The following is a 19,763-nucleotide window of genomic DNA, read 5'->3' as shown; positions in this document are numbered from 1 at the left end:
TTTTTTTCTGCAAAGAAAACAACATGGGCAGCGAACCATCAAGCTATTTGATGAGCGTGACGATTTCAAATCCCCTATTGTGAATTAACCATTTTTAAATAGCAACATTCATACATCCTCAACACGTCAATGTTTTCACAATCAAAAACAGTATGCTTTTTTGTCAACACGACGATCTAAATCTATCTCTTTGTGGTGTCCTCATTCTGGTTGTTGAGCAAACCAAATCCGTAGGTGTTATATTCGACAGCTCATATCTTTAAAACAAATCATCATCAAAACAAAAAGTGTAATTCTCAAAGGCATACATCACTAAAAGTATGATTTAAGGAAAGACGAAGACTTAAACAACTAGATCTGTATGTGAAAAAAATTTATCTCTGAAATTGTCCATTATGTCATGAGTATTACATTTTGGCACTGTCATCCATTGCTCTCTATTGTTCAGTCACACTAAATCGTTTTCCACAAAACGTAAACAAGATTTGTAAAATAATGTGTGTTAAAACGATGTCCTTTCAGTAATATGGATATGAAAAAAGAAGTGGTGATTGGGCTGCAATCGACACCTAAATACCTCCCTGCATGGTATCGTTACGACAATGAAGGATCGAGACTGAATGACATGTGCCTGGAGAAAAACGAAAACTACTACTTTCATAGGTGTGAACTGGGAATTTTGCAAACTCACATTTCGGTGAGTAAAACAAAACAACTGGTATCCTCTAAATACCATACACGTAACTTTTTGTCCGAGATTAATTTGTGAAAAAGTAACCACCATTCGCTAAATGAATAGTTAACTTGCCAAATTGATTGCGTATATTTCGGCTTATTTTGCTCAAACGACGTTGTGCTATGGCGGCGAATGCTCTATTGTAATACTTGCTGCTCATTGGTGTATTTATACAAACATCATGTACTATTTACATTTCTATGACATCATAGGAGCAGAACTACGAATCTTTTATTTTACATTTTATTGTTTCCCCTTCTTAATGTATTCATGAATGTTACCTAAATATGAGCCAACAGCATTACGTATATAGATTATGGCCTAAATGTGGCAAATAAAAAAGTGAAAATATATCATAATTGTCAAAACGTCCTTAAGGAAAATCGCCTTGTACCATTGTGGAGAAAAGGGGTTCCAATGAAAATGACGAATTTGTAAAGTTCGCAGATTTAAACGGATTATTGACTGTTCTTGATGGGAAAAAATTATACTGATTCTTCCTAACAAAGTAAAGCCCCAGGGTAATTATGCTGTACTAACCTAAATTAAGTTGGCCTATAAAGGTAGCAGTTAAAACAAATGGCAATTTCACAATATAAAATTTAAGGATAAGTTTACTTGACGACTGTTTGTATTACTGATTAGTAGTTCTGTGAAAATATTCTGTATGTTTTGAGGAAGTTTTCATAAGAAACAAACTAAAAAAAAAAAAAAAAAACATGGCAACATGATCCTAGTCCAAACTAAAATTCCATAAAACCGGAGCAAAATATGAAAAAAAATGCATTGAGACTTTTGAAAAGCATTACAATTAGTTTAAGACCAGGAGTTCCAGGATATGTACTTTCAGGCATCAGTTGACATTATCACTTTTCGGTTATGAGGATACATATATAATAATGCTTGTTGTAATGTACAATACTCGCTACTAATAATCAATTTCTATTTATCAGAATATGCTTGGATTGGACATGAACAACAGTGTCCTGGTTGACATGGGAAGCGGAAACTGTCAGAAAACACGCATGTTTATTGATGAAATTTTGAAAACGAAAAGTCATCTGGCTTTTTATCCAGTTGATATTTCACATGGTAGGTATAAAGCATAGATGTTGTACGTCACATTCGTATTTGCTATTTATCACAAAAAGATATACATATGATATTTGTTTTTGTGAAGATTTCTCATGACTTGTCGAATTCAACCTTGCATCAGTTCAAGTGATACAGCTGAGCCCAAAGTGGCTTTTTCACTATATTTAAACTTTAGTGCCATTTTAAACCTAATCAAATATATCCGTAACCTTTACCGATATTTAACTTTGTTTACATATCCTATACTTCTTAATTTTCAGACATCATTTATTTGCCTCAATATATTCCACGTGTGTGCAAAGTGATCTGTGTACTGTTATATCACTCAGAGTGCACCCTCAGGCATGAATATACGTTGGTGGACCACTCGTTACTTCGCCATTTTGGCATGTGACATGCATAAACCGATAAAATATCGATTATTACCATATGCATCGCATTCATTTAATTCATAACAATCAATGGGAGAGGTTGATGCTGTTGTATGGGGATGACGAACTCATTTAATATGCAGGGAGTTAATCACAACAGAGGGAGTTAACCAAAGAACCCATAAGTGTTTTTCGCAGAATAATGCATTATTTCACTGTCAATATTCCAATGACGCAACGTTGTTTCAACGACTGTGCATAACTGCACTGGTTGACATGCGAGTACATTTTACGTATTTCATTAGTTTCTGTTTAAAATGATAATGTTTGCATTTCTGTGTGACGTAAAACAACAAATTCACTATGAGCAATTGAATGAACATGCGGTATGGCCAGACATTATTTGGTATTCTTGCTACCGAGGCGCAGGTACCTCTTGTACTTGCATTATATATAGTGCTATTTATTTTACTCTGATTTGTTTCAGAAATGTTACTAGACACGTGTAAGAAGCTGTCTGATGAATATGCAGAGCAACTGGATATCAACCCGATTAGTGCTGACTACGAAACTGGTATCGCAGAAATAAAGTAAGCAAGAGTCTTTCCAAGAAAAATCCTGTAGACCAATGAGAGTTTGTAATGCTCCAGTTTCGCTGCTCACTATTGTCATCACCGTCGACAGGCAGTTTTTACATTGTATATCTAAACACCCCAATGGTATACTTGTTTAACCAGATTCTTTTATTCTCTTCATGGCTGCAAATGATATATTCTTATGTAATGATCACCTAGAACATTAATGGTGTGCTTTTTCACATATACAATGTAGCAATAAATGCTGTGGAATATTCCTTCCATTCCACATTAACAATAACAAACGTTACCAATTTATTCACGTCGCAATAACATTTTAGTCTTGCCGTGTTTAAGTGTTCATCACATACAAATTCCATCTGATATATGAAACGAAGAGAAGTAACTGTATGAGAAGAGGTAAATACGACAAAATACTTAAAACTAACAACAAAAACCTGCAGCTTCTTTAACTGCCGATTAGGCGTTCTAAGCTCAATACCATTGCAATATATATTATGATTCAATTTCCCATTTACCTTCATTCTTTGTGGACCTAATGAACACATCAGGACATCTTTATATCCCTGTACAGTCATAAACCATTTGTGTTAAACGGAACAGTCGTCAAATTTGTTCATGATATATGCAAATAGAAACTTGCCGTTTTCGGTATAACATATATATAAACAAACTTTATTTTACAACAATTGCGAAATAAGCTTTGACCTTATATTAATCACTCTTGTTGCCCCGGGCCCGCGAGCTGTGTTCCAGTGGGGGAAACTAGAGTAGCTCGGACCCCATACTTTTCACTCCGTTCCAAGATGAAAGGCCAATGCGATACCACTGCGCCCCCCCCCCCCCCCTCCCACCCGACCGACCAAACTGATCGGGTGGCAAGTGTTCGATGCAAGTGGGTAGGTCTAAAATTTATGTTCGCTATAGAGGAAAGAGAAGTTTAAATGCCATTGAAATTGATTCTAATTTTTAAATCTGAACACACAAAAAATGAAAATTTGCTCTGTATGTATTTATTTGCATTCTGACAACATCCTATTAATACTACAGAAATAGCATCCTTTATAATATGTTCTCTTTCATTCAAACAGAGTCTGCCTCTACAATCTTATGCATAACTTGATCTGATTACCATATTTGACCTCATCTTTCTTACCCCAGGAGGCTGAAACCATCCTTTATACAAAATTGATTCTCATTTCCCCCAAGAATATTCCTGACAAAATTTGGGCAAAAGTCAATCAGTCCTACTTGAGGAGAGGATTTTAAATGTGTTGTTCTATTTTCATTATTGCGCCCCGTCCCTTTCAACTAACCAACTGTATAAATAAAGTTGGTTCTTATATATACAATAATTAATCCGTCCTATTATGGTCAACATCCACTGATCTTAACTGGAGCAATAGGATTTTAAAGACAATTCTCTATTCCCCTTATTGGCCCTGTCCTCCTTGTCTCAGTGGCCAAAACCCATCATTTGACCAAAATCGATTCCACTTCCGCCAGACCAAATTTTGGCAAAATCCTATTATAATAAATAAGAAGTAGGAAATTCTTATAAAAATCAGGCGATATCGCTGTTAAGTCTTGCTAATTTATTTATTTTGCTAATGGTTTGTTGGTTAATTTAACCTAGACACATATTTTGCCACATTCTTCGCTTATTGGTTTTGTTGTCATTTTGTTTTGCACTTGATATTGTAAATCAGATCATCTCTTTCTTGCAGACAATATACCTGTTCAAAACTGATCCTATGGTTTGGTAGTATCCAGAGTCTAGAGCCTGACGACCAAGTACGAAAACTAAAGCTAGTGAAATCAGTGATGACAGGTTCGTATTTTCATTTTTTTTCATGTGAATAAATATTGTCGGTTAATTACGAAATATCAGTGGATATCATGTGATTTCGGTAGGTTTGTTATGTTTGTGTAATTCTCCTGGTTATACTAAACTGACGAAGACCTTACTGTGCTATCACATTGCTAAAAGGGATGCAACAGGGCACTTATAGTTGGCGCAACCCACACTAATTAGTGTCAAGGCAGACATGAAGAAGGTATTTCTTTTGCAGATCGAAATAAAGGCACCCAAACATAGTCGTCTCTTACGTGGCATCCAGCGGTTCCTTTCTGATTTCAAATTTCAAAGCATATGTTTGTTGTGCTGTTAGGTTGAAATATATATTTATTATGTTAATTTACACCAATTTATTATTTTACAGCTGGCTGCAGTTTGATTTTTAGTGTCGATATAACACAAGAAAGAGATGATATCATGAAGGCCTACAATGATTTCCATGGTGAGAGTTTTTCTTCATATCTAAACACGAGTAAAATGTCATCGTGGTATTCTCCACAAAACAAGTTCTTTCGACAATTTCTGTTGTATTCTTTATCGTAACTGTTCTTGTGTGTAACTGTTAAATTGGAATTGAGCATGCACCTGAAATGTCCCACGAAGTAAATCTATATTCCGTTCGTAATATATAGAAACCAGTAAATGTGTGTGTGTGGTGGTTGGGGGGGGGGGGGGGGGGGGTATAGCTTGCAACATTACATTTACTGCGAGAAACATGCATTTGACTGCATTGCAGCATATTCAAGGAAATTAAACTTCTTAAACGGTTTTAACATTTAGCTACTGCCCCTTTTCATATATACATTTATACTATTATATTTTTTTTCAGATTTCCTTTGATTGCTTTTTAAGCTTCATGAAAATGGCCCATAACATCACTTACTAATCCTTCAAGGACGATATGACTGTATGATGTATTCTATTTCATTGTTTTGTTGTACTGAATATAAATTTAAAATTTGAAGGACAATATTCACTTTTGTGTCTTTTACACTATCTTCGCGTTTGCAGGTGGTAGACGTTTAGTCCTATAGGTTTGTGTAACCTGCAAGCCACGTTTTATTAATTTCACCGCTTGCATGGCTCGTGCTATAAGAAGAAAAAAGAAATAATATGTGTCATAAATAATAATTAAGTTGATTCGATTTTTGTTACTTGTATCACGATATAAGTGCAAGTCGTGAACTGAACTGACGGAAATGATGCAATTTGGTGAAAAGTTCGGAGGATTTTACGGTCGTCATAATGATCTTGAGAAATTTTCAATTCAATTGTGCGATATTCTCTCTTTCAGGACTGTTCGTGTAATTCTTTCTTTTGTCAATATCTTGCATTAGTTTATCTTAATATGATAATGTATTGTGACGTTCTAAATACACGCACTTCCTGTTACAATAAAGTAGAAAAAATATACATACACGATGAAGAATTGCTTTTTATCATTCCCTGACCGATTGAGAAAACGACTTGCATCACTAAATGGGTAATAGGGTTAGCGATATAATGAAATAGACATTGAAGTTGATCCGCTGATATATATATATATATATATAAATATTGTTGTTAAGTGTCTGAAGATTGATGAAGGGGGGGGGGGGGACATGTCAAAAAGTAATATGAAAAATATTAAAGTTCTTCCGGGGGGGGGGGGGGGGGGGGGGGGGGGGGTTGTTGTACTGAATGACCGTTTACAATTTAGAGCCCCTTCCTACCATAAGGGGTACTTCATAAACTGATGTATTGAAATGTGCCATACTTTATTTAGGTCATTAAATTAGAAATACATTTTATTATTCAGGAAGACAGCTCTTTATGAACTTCATATGGCGGTTGATTCGAGAAGAGAAATGTACAATCAACCCAGACAATTTTGATTTAGAGGTGGAATTCATCAAAGATGACTCGGCAGATAAGATGAGTTCTGTCCAAGTGATATTCAGAGCAAAGCGGGATAACTCGTTTACACTGCGTAAGTATATGTGTTGAGATCTTTAGATATTTCAGTAAAAAGTACTTACGAAATTATGAACATAAATGAAAACGCAACAAATATCATGATTAGTACTTGTAGATGGCGTGAGGAAATTGTGCCCACGGTCCTCATTGTTTGATCATTGGACACATTGGAAACTGGATTACAATTACTTTAGCTCTCTAAAATATTGGATGATTTCACGGCAGAATCGAAAGCAAAAGCGAACGAACTTTGTTGTTCTAGAGCGGATACAGGAGAAAAAAACTAACCACAGGTTGATACGATACTTTTTCAGATTACATGTTAATGTCGTTTTAAGTGTAGTTGATATTTTATCGAGTTCCTAGCTTGATCCCTTCGGTTGCCTTTTCTTCTATTTTGAGCCTGATCAGAAATTTAAAAAAAAATGTAAATATTTGTTAACACCCTTTTTCACAAGGTATATGAAGGATTGTGTGTTCTCAATAGTCCTTTCAATTTAGGTCTACTGTGGTACCAAAACAAGAGTAGCGTCTTTGATATAGAAATATAGCGTTTCATACAGCAGGGCCAGACCTTTCATTAAACTTCATCATACAGCTTTCATTTAAGCCTTCTGGGACTCATTAGTGATATAAGGGCCTTAATTTGGAAGCGAAGATGCGACTAAAAAAACCAATGTGATATTTAATTGATATCAACAACGGCAAGTACATGTTTGTGTCGGAACCGGAATGAATTAAAACGTGGTAACGACAATCCTTGGTGACTAAATTTCTACCAGTAGTGATAAATTGATTTTGCTTATAAGAACGCTACCTTACATAATTTTGTTCCTTATGTTACAGCTACATTAGGTATCACAGTGAACATGGCGAAGGGCGAACCATTGTATCTACACGACGGGCCCGGTATCAGCCATAAATATACACCGACACAGGTACAGACTCTGATAAAGCGCGCCGGATTACAACTGGTGGACAAGTGGGTTGATAATGCTGAGCATGTAATTTTTTGTAAATGTATTATTTGAATATTTTTGTGGTGAGAGAAATGCATGTTGTAATATAATTCTTCCTACAAACATAAAACAGAATAATAGTTAATCACTCCAATGTTCATGATTTATGGGGATATTGTTATATGTTAAATGTAGGTAAACTATAGAAAGTGTGATCATATAATCAATATGCAGATCTGGTAACCAGACTGGTCGGTGTTGATACATGGAATTAAGGTATTTTCTATAATATGTTGTTAACTCTTTTCGTACCGGATGTACTTTTAGTCTCGCCCCCCTGCAGTTTAATATCAAGATATTGCTTTTTAAAGCGTTGTAGTTTTAGAATATGTCTTTATTGTATTGAAGACGCTTTTTCTCATCGTGGAGAACTGGTATTATATCCTGGTTGTTCCGAGAATCTTCTGCCTTTCTGGTTAAACTGTTTTCTTCATGAGAATGTACAGTGGATTGATATCACATAGGACACCAGTTGGCCATCGCAGGATATCATATCTCTGTCACAAAAAGCCAGTGTTAATTCATATAGAACAATGTAACGCTATTTATTGGCAATAAACTTGCATGATGATATATTGTAACTCTGTCAAATGCAAAAGTGTACACGTATACGCTATGTACGCTATCAGTACTTTTGTCAAGTGTTTACCATATGTCAGCGGATCAAGAGATGGTATTCAGTTGTAAATATTTCACAGACGTTTGTCCTATTTGTAATCAATATGAAGTTTTTTTGTTGTTGTAGAGCTAAAACATTCCAAAGTAATGCCTATATGAATAACTTAATCAACGTGTTAATGTGCAAACCTGATTTGAAACATATCTTATTGTCATTTTAGAATGTCAGTATTAGAAAGTAAGTTTAACTAACTGTTAACTGATTTCTCAGATAAAAATGAGGAATATAATGTTTTCTTGCTTCATAGTTTGCTAATTGTTTGCTTAAATAACAATTTTATTATTATTTTATAGGTACGCTGAAATTTTTCATAAAACTTGTCGCGTATAGTTTAAAATATACACACCTGGTTATATACATCTTACGTGATTACATAGAAATAACTAACCTTCGTCTTCTGATTAATATTTTACACACAAATATAAATTAGAATGTGGCATAAAGGTTTCGCTAAATCTGGCTTAAATTTAACTGAAATAGCAATGTTTAACAACAGCAATCCCGAATATTGTACAAACGACATACAAATGACAAAAAGTTTCAATACATATTACGCATAATCAAATAGTGAATTATACAACATCGTATAGATGTTTCATTATTACGAAACTCGTTAGACATTCCATAAATGTTTAATTTTGAATAATTTCAAAAGAATTTAGTTTAATGATTTTATTATGTCGGCATGATATTCGTTTTGAATTACATTTTTTCCGAATAAGAAACAATCTAAAAAATATATGAATCATATTTTCTCTCTAGTCATAAAATTCCGTCTTTTCGTAACTGTATGCCTGTAAGAGTTGTCGTTCTTGCGGGACGGTATATCAACTTCCGGGATTAAAGTATAAGGGCGTTTTTTTCCAAAAAAAAAAAAAAAAAATATTGCCGATGGATTATCTCGTCATAAACACTTCACCTTTGCCCATATCGCCCAGAACAACTGTAGAAGATATCATCAATCATACAAAAACGGAAATACAAGATTTTTGCGACAAAACAACCTCAAAACAAGCGGTAGCAAACTGACATTCTCCCAGCGTGTTGTCGACACGATTCAAGCAAGGCTGATTACTGCAAGTGATTCGTTTAACGGTAGGCCTGAAGGAAACGTGAATGACACTTAATTTTCATCTTATTCTGATGATGTAGTCCCAATAACTGATTTGTGTAGTGGTTGGACTGAACAATCTAATTCTTACCCAACAGTAACTGTTTAAGATGTTGAAAAGTATTTGATTCATAGCTGTCACATGACAGAGGTCTCTGAGAAAATGCAATGCTATCGCCAGTATATCCGTGGGCTCAACTTTTATAAAATGCACCAGCTTTAAATGTACTTTGAATAAATATTTCTGTGCAATCAAGAACAATTCTTGTATCAGAAAACAGTTTAAAACACTGTGACACTCGCATCTGAAGAATATTCATTTGTGGTAATACAACATTAGACTGCAAGCACTCAGACATGAATATTATCCAGGAATTAAATATCTTTGATACAGTACTGGCAGAAATTTTAAACCGGTATTCTAAGTCCTCACTAATGAACCAAGACGCAGTCTCATCATTACAAGTACAAACTCATCAATACGCCTTAGTTTCCTTTTACGACCCAAGCCATCTGTATTCATTTCACCTATAGCTTCTGTAGAAAGTTTATCAGCACCCTGTTACATTAGCGATTCAAACAAGGCATGAAAAGTTCTGATGTCAGGTAGACCAGTATAAAACAAGATCAAATTATTGGAGTGGCTGATACTCTCTATAACTAACTCTGACATCACAACTTCAGTGCCAAAATGTTTCACTCATGACTGACATGTCTGTGTGGCTTGTGTTGTTACACTACTGCTGCTACTGGGAGTACCATACAAAGTTCTGCGGTAGAGTTGGACAGCTGAACCTGTGCATAGCTGACAAAAAAACAACAGGTCACAGGTGTTTAGTATTGCACATATGTTTATGTAAAGCATTAAATATAATTATATTAAATATTTATAGATGAAATATGATCAACAAATCTACGTGTTATAGACACAGATTCATAGGTTTAAATGTGCAAGCCAAATTAAAAACTCCCAGGCCTTAATATTTATCCCTTGCATGATTTTTGAAGTAAATTTATAAATATGAATATAATTTACTATGTGATTATTTTGCTATATTCTTTATCCATACATAATATACATACTTAATATATTATTATTACAATTATGTTACAGATTTGTTAGGTTTATAATAAATTGGCTAATTGCAACATATGGATTTTTGAGAGAGTTTGGGCCAACACCGTCCATGAAGTGGTCCGAACACACACGAGTGTAACTTGATGGCATCCAGTTTTTCCTACTGATCGCTCGAATCCAGGCTCTTCTTGTATACTGTTCCTTAGGAATTTTATGTAAAGTCACTTTAGTCCCATATTTGCCTACTCTTCCACTGAAATTATGACACTCAAACACTGAGCAATAGTCCTTCCCCATATTCAGCTGATTGTTTAGAAAAAAAACGGAAGTCGATATACCTTCCCGCACGAACGACAACTCTTCCAGACAAACATTACGAAAATCTGGAATATTAAATTTGGTCAGTGTTGGTTGTACAGTGAAAATTATTAATAAGAAAACAAATGCGACGATTTTACGGTATAGCCGATCGCCGATGCTTATGTCTAATTATTTTCTGATAATACATGATGTTTCCTTTCATTTCATATATGCAATGGCATGTGAGAATTTTTTTTGTGCAATACTTAACCATAACCAAAAATATCGATCAACAATTCTTAAATAATGATATGTTACTTTTCATGATTTAATTCCCGATATACTCGCGAATTGTTAAGTCGTTTCCATGGCGACATCATTGCATTCGAATTGACGCTAGCCGAATTACGGTGACCATCTTCACTGTTGATGCAGATGTCGGTCCAGACATCAGAGAAATTTATGATAATGACGTGTTGAAATGTATCATCGAAATGTTAGATATACAGAACGCCAGAAATATTCCAAGAGATTTATTTCAATTTTCTTTTCTCTGCTTCTAACTAGGTATATTGATTATATCAAAATGTTGATAGATATGATCACAGGTACACTATGTAATACTTTCCTCCTAGAGATCAATTGTAATAGCTCATCTATGTAAAATCACATCAATTGGTATAGCCTCCCACCTTTTCTTGATATTTCTATACCAAATCTTAATCTTAAATTGAAAGAAACATGCTGAAAACTTGTGATGCGTCTAAGCCTCTCCAAGATGTTCATTGCTTTCTGCATATATTTCCGTGGACGTATACGATTGCCATTCAGTGACAGACATGAAGAACTTCAGGTATGAACACAAGGAATCAATGCAAAGAATAGATAGATAAGCCAAGCATTGAAACATTTTAAGGCTTTCCATATGTCTCGATCTATATCCTAACCAGAGTCCTTCATCTCGTGATAAAAGAAACGACATATGAACCCCACTCCACTGTATTGATAGGAACAAGCATACTATATTCTAACTATACTTAATACAGTTCTAACAAAAAGTCAGATTTCGACTTGCCCATTACATTCATTTATGTCATCATTTCGCTTCTGGTAGAAGTTCCCACTAGCTTTCTCTACTGTCTGTCGGCAGAAACTGTTTAATTCAAAATGGATTACGCATAAGTGAAACACACTACTGTAGTTTAGGCCATCTGACCAAAGGACTATGATAACCTATAGCCATCGTGTTTTGTCCGTCGTCATGCGTCGTCTGCATTTTTTCCATTGAAATGACTTCTTCTCAATAACCAAAATGGCCCAGAGTGTTTATATTGAACATGTAAAATGATGGGATGAAGGACAACTAGGTTTATTCATATGTTTGACATTGACCAGTTTTGTACTTCATAGGGGTCAGATATGTTTAATCTAAACGGCTTCATCACAACATTCAAAAGGTTCAGGGTGCAGCTATTACACGCATCGAATACTGGGATGAATGAGTACCAAATTCATGGTCAAATGGTTCAAATATTAAAAATCTTCAAACGACTTCTTCTAAAGCTCATGGGTCTCCTGTAATATTGACGGCGGTACATTCTAATTATACTCCCGGCAGTTCCTGTAAAGGATATATAAAAACGGATACCTGTTAGGGTATATCCATGATAAACGACTACCGAAGTCAAAAAATACGAGGACTGTCACTATTCTAATCCGTATAGATTGATACAAGCAGAAACATGATAATTTACTGTCATCTTATTGTATTGTTTCAAAAATCTTGCTTTACTCGGATATTCTATAAATTGCGAACGATATTTTACGTTGAATTGATTTCATGTGGTGCAGGGAACAACGACAAAACACGAAGATGTTATGGTTTGAAAGTACTATGAACACATTCTAAAAACAATCAGCATCATATCTATGGATATATAATCCTGGACATCTATAAATGCCAGCTGCTTAAATGAAAATTCAGCGCCGACACGCATCATCGATTTTTTCCTTTCCTGCATTCATGTCTAATTAAAGCTGATCAATGTTTAAATAATCACCCAAGATGACCATGTGACCGGCTGTATATATGGTAATGAAGTATAATATTCCAGCGTATCTCATGAATAGCGGAAATAACTAATTTGACACTTGTGTTGCGCATTCTGTGACATTATGGCATTATGCGGTGTGGAAGAGGTAGGTGAGCGGCTTTATTTCACTTTTGTTCGGCTATATGTCGAAAGAACATATGGACTTCTTTTTGAAAAATTACTTTGTACCATTAACATTCTTATTTTTTCCGTATATCATCTGTACAATTATTTACCTAACCGAGACAGATTGCTACATATGCAACATATTGGAAAAATGCAAACATCAAATACTTAAAATTAAAACTTACACGGATGAGTACACAAAATATAAAAACAGATAACTAGTATTAATTTTGAAAATCAAATCGATTTTACTTATTATCATAATACCAATAAAATGAAGTGGTGGAAAAGGGATAATTTTACCGGACGGTTATTGTCAAACGAACGCCTTCAGACAGACGAAACCGAAACTGAACTCGCGGTATGATACTCGTTAGCCTTATTGTGTATATCTAACAGGTGTTCATTGGTGCTTGTATATTTTGTGAACCCGTTATAGTTATATGACAGGTAGAATTAAATTGTTTAGAGGATATAGATAAGAGTGCAACTAACACCATGGAGCATTGGCCAGTAGGAGTCATGCTGTGCCTACTTCCCCTGGTTGAAGGGATGACCCAGCTTATGTCCTACAGAGTTGGTGATAAGAGATGAAAGGTTTAGCCAGCATAGAGAAAGGGAGTGTGATTGTTTTATAAATATAATGTATTGGTACTTATAAGTTATAGTTTGTATGAACAGAGAAATAGCACAGTTAATAAGAGTGAAACATGTAGTTTCCAAAGATATTTTTATAATTTAAAGTATAGTATAGGGCTGAAGTTGTTAGAGTATAACTGTAATTTCAATGTCCTGAAAGATTATATTTCTCAACTATCATTTAGCTATATAAATGGAGATGTATGAATTGGGTATTGTCAGAAACTAGAGGAAATTACAACTTTTTCATATTTTACATACATATTATAGTTAATTTGTAAATAAGAGTTATAGTTAGAAAAGAAACACAACCTGCCTCTAGGACATAGTATCTAGGAAGCCCTAGGGACCATGAAAGGGGTGCTTTCTACTAGGGACTAGGAGTTGGTATATATATATATATATATGTAGGGGTTGTCAGTCCCCGGAAAGAGAACTTACTTAGAGATTGGACCAGGTTGTGGTTGTGGAAGTGAGGTGGTGACTTTTGTAATGTATACCAGGATTGAACTAATAAAAACTATAGGATGGCTGTCCAGTGTCCTAGTAATTCTTGGATAGTAAAATGGTGACATCAAGTTTCTAAGGAATTATGGCCGTGCGACGGCCGGTCATAATTACAAAGTAAACAAAAATGAATGCGTTTAGGGTAAACTATTTTGATATGTTCCGGTTGTTCATACACACGCAATACATGGAACCACCATAAATATTGTAATAAGTATATATTAATCAGGCCGTTAATCCTGCCTTGTAGAAATTTCCATAACTTTGAATCATGCATCTATGACTTATGTATACAATGTGTATAAATTTCTATGTTGTACTTTGTGTACACGTTTATATTAAAATCCAAACTTGTGCATGCTTATGTTGTCGTAACACTTAAGAATCAAAACACTTTCTTGTACTGTCAATCAAGAGTTCTGCAAAGCAAAACGGGATCATGTGAGAAGTGTCTGTCTTTTACACTACTGTTATCATATAGGACAGTTTGCTTGATGAACTTCATTGGTGGTCAACATCCATCCTAGAACATTGTCCTAAATATACATCCAAGATTTTTTTCAGAAAATATCTTTAGTGATTGTCTGCTTCACTTTTAAAGAAAAATGCTTCGGTTATAATCATGTACGTTTGGCTATCACACTGGCAGTTCTGTAGATAATAGGACAGAACGTGGTCATTTGCATGAGGATATTTCGAAGCATCTTGAAGTAGACATCAAGTAGTCTTTCCTTATCAGCATCAGTTCGGTCCGGGGATAGACCAGACACCAGGATATTATATAACCATGGCTTGATGCAACAAAGTGATCTGTCCACAAACATCTCTCTGTCTTCGATACCTGCAGAGTAAATAATTTCTTCAAATCTGTTTTGATTAAAGGTTTGGCGGAGTTAATCACTATTCAAAATATGGTATTGTAATCTGCAAATAAGTTTTCACTAATTTGTTAAATTATCAAAAAATATATCATATTCATTATGCAAATTTCCTCCAGCATCAATTAAATAAATGTATCCAACAAATGTTTAACAATTCATTCAATTCGGTGTGAGACTTACTTGTGTTATTTGGTGGACAAGGAAGAATCTCAACAGTTTTTTGTGAACACGAAACTAGAGTTAGATATCCGTTCATGTCGGTGTGGAACGGCTGCACCAGCTCTGCTTCGGTCGGTATGTACGTCACACACGAAGTGTTGATATACTCTTCCTAATCATAACACAATGATATCAGCTGTGAAATTCTTTTAAAAAATGATCACATTACCAAAATAAGTGTTACATATGAACATTTGATTATATACTACATAACGAGTTCGACTTAGAGACCGGAACTATCCCAGTTGACGGTTTACATTTAAACTTGTAATGCTTTTTTTAATCTGACGCAGAAATGATTTGATATTTCGTCTAGCAATTGCTCGGCGTCGATTGTCGATTTTAAATTTGTGTGATGAAAATATGTATGACAAAAAGTAAACAAATAAAAAAAAAATAGACGGCAAAAATATTTGTTATATTTCATAATTACCTCAAGAATATGCATAATAATTTTACGCTGTATAACTACTATTTCATTACGACGATGGAGGAACGGGTATGTAGTATTTTCAATTTCAGTTGATATACATTTTCAATGTTACCTCACTGATTTTTCCAGTTTGCTGAAACTCTTTCCAGATACCGGAGAAAATATGATACGAATCCTCTCCCGCATGCTCGTTACGGCGGCCATTTTCGTCAGTCAGAAAAGAAATCACAGCTAAGTATCCCCCTAAGGAAAGAATATTGTAGTATAGTAAACAATAATAAACTTGAGTAGGAGAATAATAAGAATAGTTATTGAAAATTATTCACTTGCACTGAGATTCTGACATTACCTTCTCGTAGTTCTTTAGCACGACACCACAAAAACTGTTGCCAATCAATCTGCCATTGTTGTCGGAATGATTCCAGTTCATCGTTGTTACAATCATCCTGGAATACCCCGTCATTGATATCACAGGGTCTTGAAAGTAGGCATGAAAAAGAAAACTAATGACTCACTCAGCGGGATATTACAACAGACAGGCCAGTCAATAACATCTCACAAAACAGCTATTTTGAACATGTAAATTAAGCTTTGTGACTCAAATAACAGCAGGTAAATCTAATCAATTCAATCTAATCTGAAAATGTCTTCTCGGTTTGAGTTTTAAATATCATCGAAGGTAGGAAATTGAGTTCCGATTGTTAACTTACTTTTTACTCAGCCATTGGTTTGCCATTGAAGAGAATGCTAGATCGACTGAACCAGTTGGGAGGCAAATCCGGTACATTGATGTTGCACTGGCTAGGATGTGTACGTTATCATTTGCGGACAATTCCATGCACATATCAGAACCGACTGCTAGACAAATATATAATATTTAATTTAAGGTTTTATGATTGTACCGCTGTATTAATGTATTATCTTATGGGTTTATGGTTTTTAAAACATTTACTATTGATACTATTAATAAATATAATAACTATACATGTACCTATTGCTCTCATTTCATTACTTGGATCAATTAGTACGTTGTAGATGTAATGTCTACAATCCTTCAAATTTGGATTACTTCCAGAAACCCCAAGGTACATGTGTTTCTTCATTGATTGCTTTTTTCTTCTGTGTTCTTAACATCAATGTCCAAATTATTTCATATATACAATATATTCACACTTGGATGTTATACAACTATACTTAAATATGCAAATGTACTTTGTTTCCTATTCCATGTTTAAATGTTTATTTATTTTAAGAAAGCAATACCAGATATGTATTAAAAAAAGAAAAGATGATTTTGAACCACATTAAATATGATAACGTTCATCGGAATTACTACTACCGAATATCAGCAAAGAGGACTTGATTATTGTTTTCTTTTCAATTTTAAACACGATTTTGCTATATATTATACTAATTGAAGGTGGTGTATTTCCTGAAAACAAAAAACGGCTAAAGAATAAAAAGGTGACTTACCATTGACCGTTTTAAACAATACGTTGAAGTCGTTAAATAACTGATCTTCATACACAATGGTAATATCCCGGATACCGCTTGATAGTTGGTTAATATGATCTGAAATAATTGAACCCCCACATATGATGAATTGGATTTGTATAGTCGATTAATGAATTAAACGTGCCATGCCGCTGTTTAGTTTAACAACTACTAATGAAGTTTAGATATATTGATCAGAGTAAAAACTGTTGAATAAAATATCTAAATGTAGATAAGGATGTGCATGACTTTTGGAAACTTCTGTTTAGATTGATGAAAACGTTGCATGTATGATATTGTTTACCGATTTCTTTAACGAGAGTGAGACATCATAGCATCACTTTTGTATGTTTTATAGTATCAAACGTGAGAGTTTAGTCGGACAGTGTATATATCACGGTGTATGAATGTATGTGTGTTTCTAAACTTCTGAGTCATCAATTACAACATATAGTTACGTATGTTTTGTTTGACTAACAAGGACGAAATTTTATGCTCGTTATTTTTTCCTCTTGGTCTGTTGTTGTATACCTTATTATCATTTGAGAAAGTGACATTACTTACTTGGATTAACAATGGTTTATATGTCGGTTGTCATGAATGAAGCAAACTACGCTGGTTTTTCAGGAACACTTGGTTTTATTATCCTTGTATTTTTTCAAAGTCTGCGTGTATTTTATTCCTCTGCTTATATTTTGCCTTTGTTTATGGTATTTTTTTAACAATTCTGACGATAATACTTAAAATGGTATATCAATTTAAAGTAAGCTTTTAGATAAAAGTAGAATGTAAAGTACAGATACAGATACATGTACAAATCTTCATATCTGGTATATACGATGTAACAATGTTAAAATAAGATTGCAATCGACTGGTCTATTAAACCGAGCAGAGTTCAAACTGTACTAGAATAATGCCATGTTCGCCGTGATTGTTTAATATATGCATACTTTTGTAGTCGTTTCAGCTGATTGCAAATATCAGTGTGCAAGAATTTACATAAGATACGATTCAGTACAAAAGCCTAATTTGATACAGTTAAGATAAAGTAATAAATTAAACTCAAGTCATCATATTTTTTCAAGGTATCATGAGTAATGACGTTAGATATCAAAGAAATAAAGATAACTTATCGAAATATAGTGCATTGCCCTATATATTAAGAAACGGTTAAATGACAAGATATATTTACACTTTACTTCAAAATACGTATGATTTAACAATAATTTTGTCACAAGGAGAATGACATGGCATAACATGCATGATCGGTTATCAATAAAATACTGTCTAATTTTTATGTTAAAGATAGATGTGTATAAACGTGTTTAAGAATAAATGTTTATAATATTTTTGTACCGATGCACGTATTCAGTATAACAAACTATAAATTATATGCACTTACCTATCACAGCTTCCATGAGTTCCAGTGAAACGCCTCCGTCAGCAGCGCCGAACTCTGCTATACTTATCGTTCTGGACTGATCATGCTCTGATTTCATCAAATTATCTTGTAAAATGTGATATAACAAAATTGGAAATTACCAGACAGTTGCGTCTTTTATGATATACATGATGTGTATATTATTCTAAATATACATATATTTCTTGAAATTTTCGGAATAAATATTCTTATTTTTTGTAAAAATAAAATCCTTATTTAGAGTAAGACCGAGTTGTACTAACAAATCTCTTTCTTTGGAGTGTGTCACCCAAAATTATTTTTCAACGATCACATATATATGCTCAGTCACCTTATAAAATTTTGTCCTCCTTACCTACACATTGCAGTATTTGTTTGATTGCAGTCCGTACAACTTTTCTACTATTCTCCATTCCAGATGAGTAGCCGTGCTTCCCATTGTACACCACTCCTTGCAGCTCACAGTTAGACGTCATGTCTGCTTAATTCAAAACCCCCTTAACAAAAAATTATTAAAAATACCGCTTATAGTTAATAGACCGTTTATGTGCTTACACAGGGAGACGATGAAATGAATATCAGTACGAAAATCTGACTAGAATGTTTCATGTTTATTCACTCAAAAGCCCCGATAACTATAATGTCTTAGGTTGATCGAATGGTATGCTTGGTCTGTTTGATAGATTTAAGTACTAACACAAACGGCATAAATTGTCAACTTTTACAGTAGTCGTTGTTTTCCACCATGATGGCTTTCTGTGTCCCCGATGCGTTTGTAGAACTCTAAGAATATATTTACTGAAATACTGACTAAAATGCTTTATTGCATTATACACCACATATTGTGCAATTTAAATTTGTAAATTGTCCAATTTCTGTAGTATGTTCCAGATTTTCATATTTGGAGTTTTAAGATTGTATGACATATACTTGTGAATAACACTTCCCAATACATTTTTAAAACAAAGATAGAATCAGCATACCAAATGAGGAATCGAACTGTTTCATACAGCTGTTTTATCCTGATATACTAAGAATTAAAAGAAACGAACATTCAACTTAATGAAAAATAAGATAACCTTATATGCTTATATGCGAATGGATTATTTTAAAACAAATATTGGCCCATCTTTGTTCAAATTCTCAGAATTT

At 34.1% G+C, this 19,763-nt stretch overlaps 2 protein-coding genes and 1 pseudogene across 2 annotated transcripts; 1 reads left to right on the top strand and 2 right to left on the bottom strand.

The window, feature by feature from the left end:
• The first annotated feature begins 526 nt into the window (after window positions 1-526).
• Window positions 527-8,612, top strand: LOC132560177 (histidine N-alpha-methyltransferase-like). The gene is made up of 8 exons (XM_060224827.1): window positions 527-697; window positions 1,690-1,828; window positions 2,690-2,792; window positions 4,526-4,629; window positions 5,021-5,098; window positions 6,455-6,625; window positions 7,459-7,616; window positions 8,604-8,612. Exons 1-8 carry the CDS (start codon window positions 527-529, stop codon window positions 8,610-8,612), a joined length of 933 nt encoding a protein of 310 aa, XP_060080810.1.
• Window positions 8,613-9,842: 1,230 nt separating this feature from the next.
• Window positions 9,843-10,796, bottom strand: LOC132560175 (uncharacterized; annotated as a pseudogene).
• Window positions 10,797-14,784: 3,988 nt separating this feature from the next.
• LOC132560174 (uncharacterized) lies at window positions 14,785-19,087 on the bottom strand. The gene is made up of 8 exons (XM_060224826.1): window positions 18,967-19,087; window positions 18,594-18,698; window positions 17,171-17,269; window positions 16,408-16,555; window positions 16,047-16,174; window positions 15,810-15,940; window positions 15,226-15,376; window positions 14,785-15,005 (listed from the first exon to the last, which is right to left on the bottom strand). Exons 1-8 carry the CDS (start codon window positions 19,085-19,087, stop codon window positions 14,785-14,787), a joined length of 1,104 nt encoding a protein of 367 aa, XP_060080809.1.
• Window positions 19,088-19,763: the final 676 nt, after the last annotated feature.

Source organism: Ylistrum balloti, unplaced genomic scaffold (assembly GCF_031769215.1).
Source record: "Ylistrum balloti isolate Yb309-2 unplaced genomic scaffold, AGI_CSIRO_Ybal_v1 Utg371026, whole genome shotgun sequence".
In the NCBI taxonomy this organism is placed as follows: Eukaryota; Metazoa; Mollusca; class Bivalvia; order Pectinida; family Pectinidae; genus Ylistrum; species Ylistrum balloti.
This window is presented reverse-complemented; position numbering and strand designations above follow the sequence as displayed.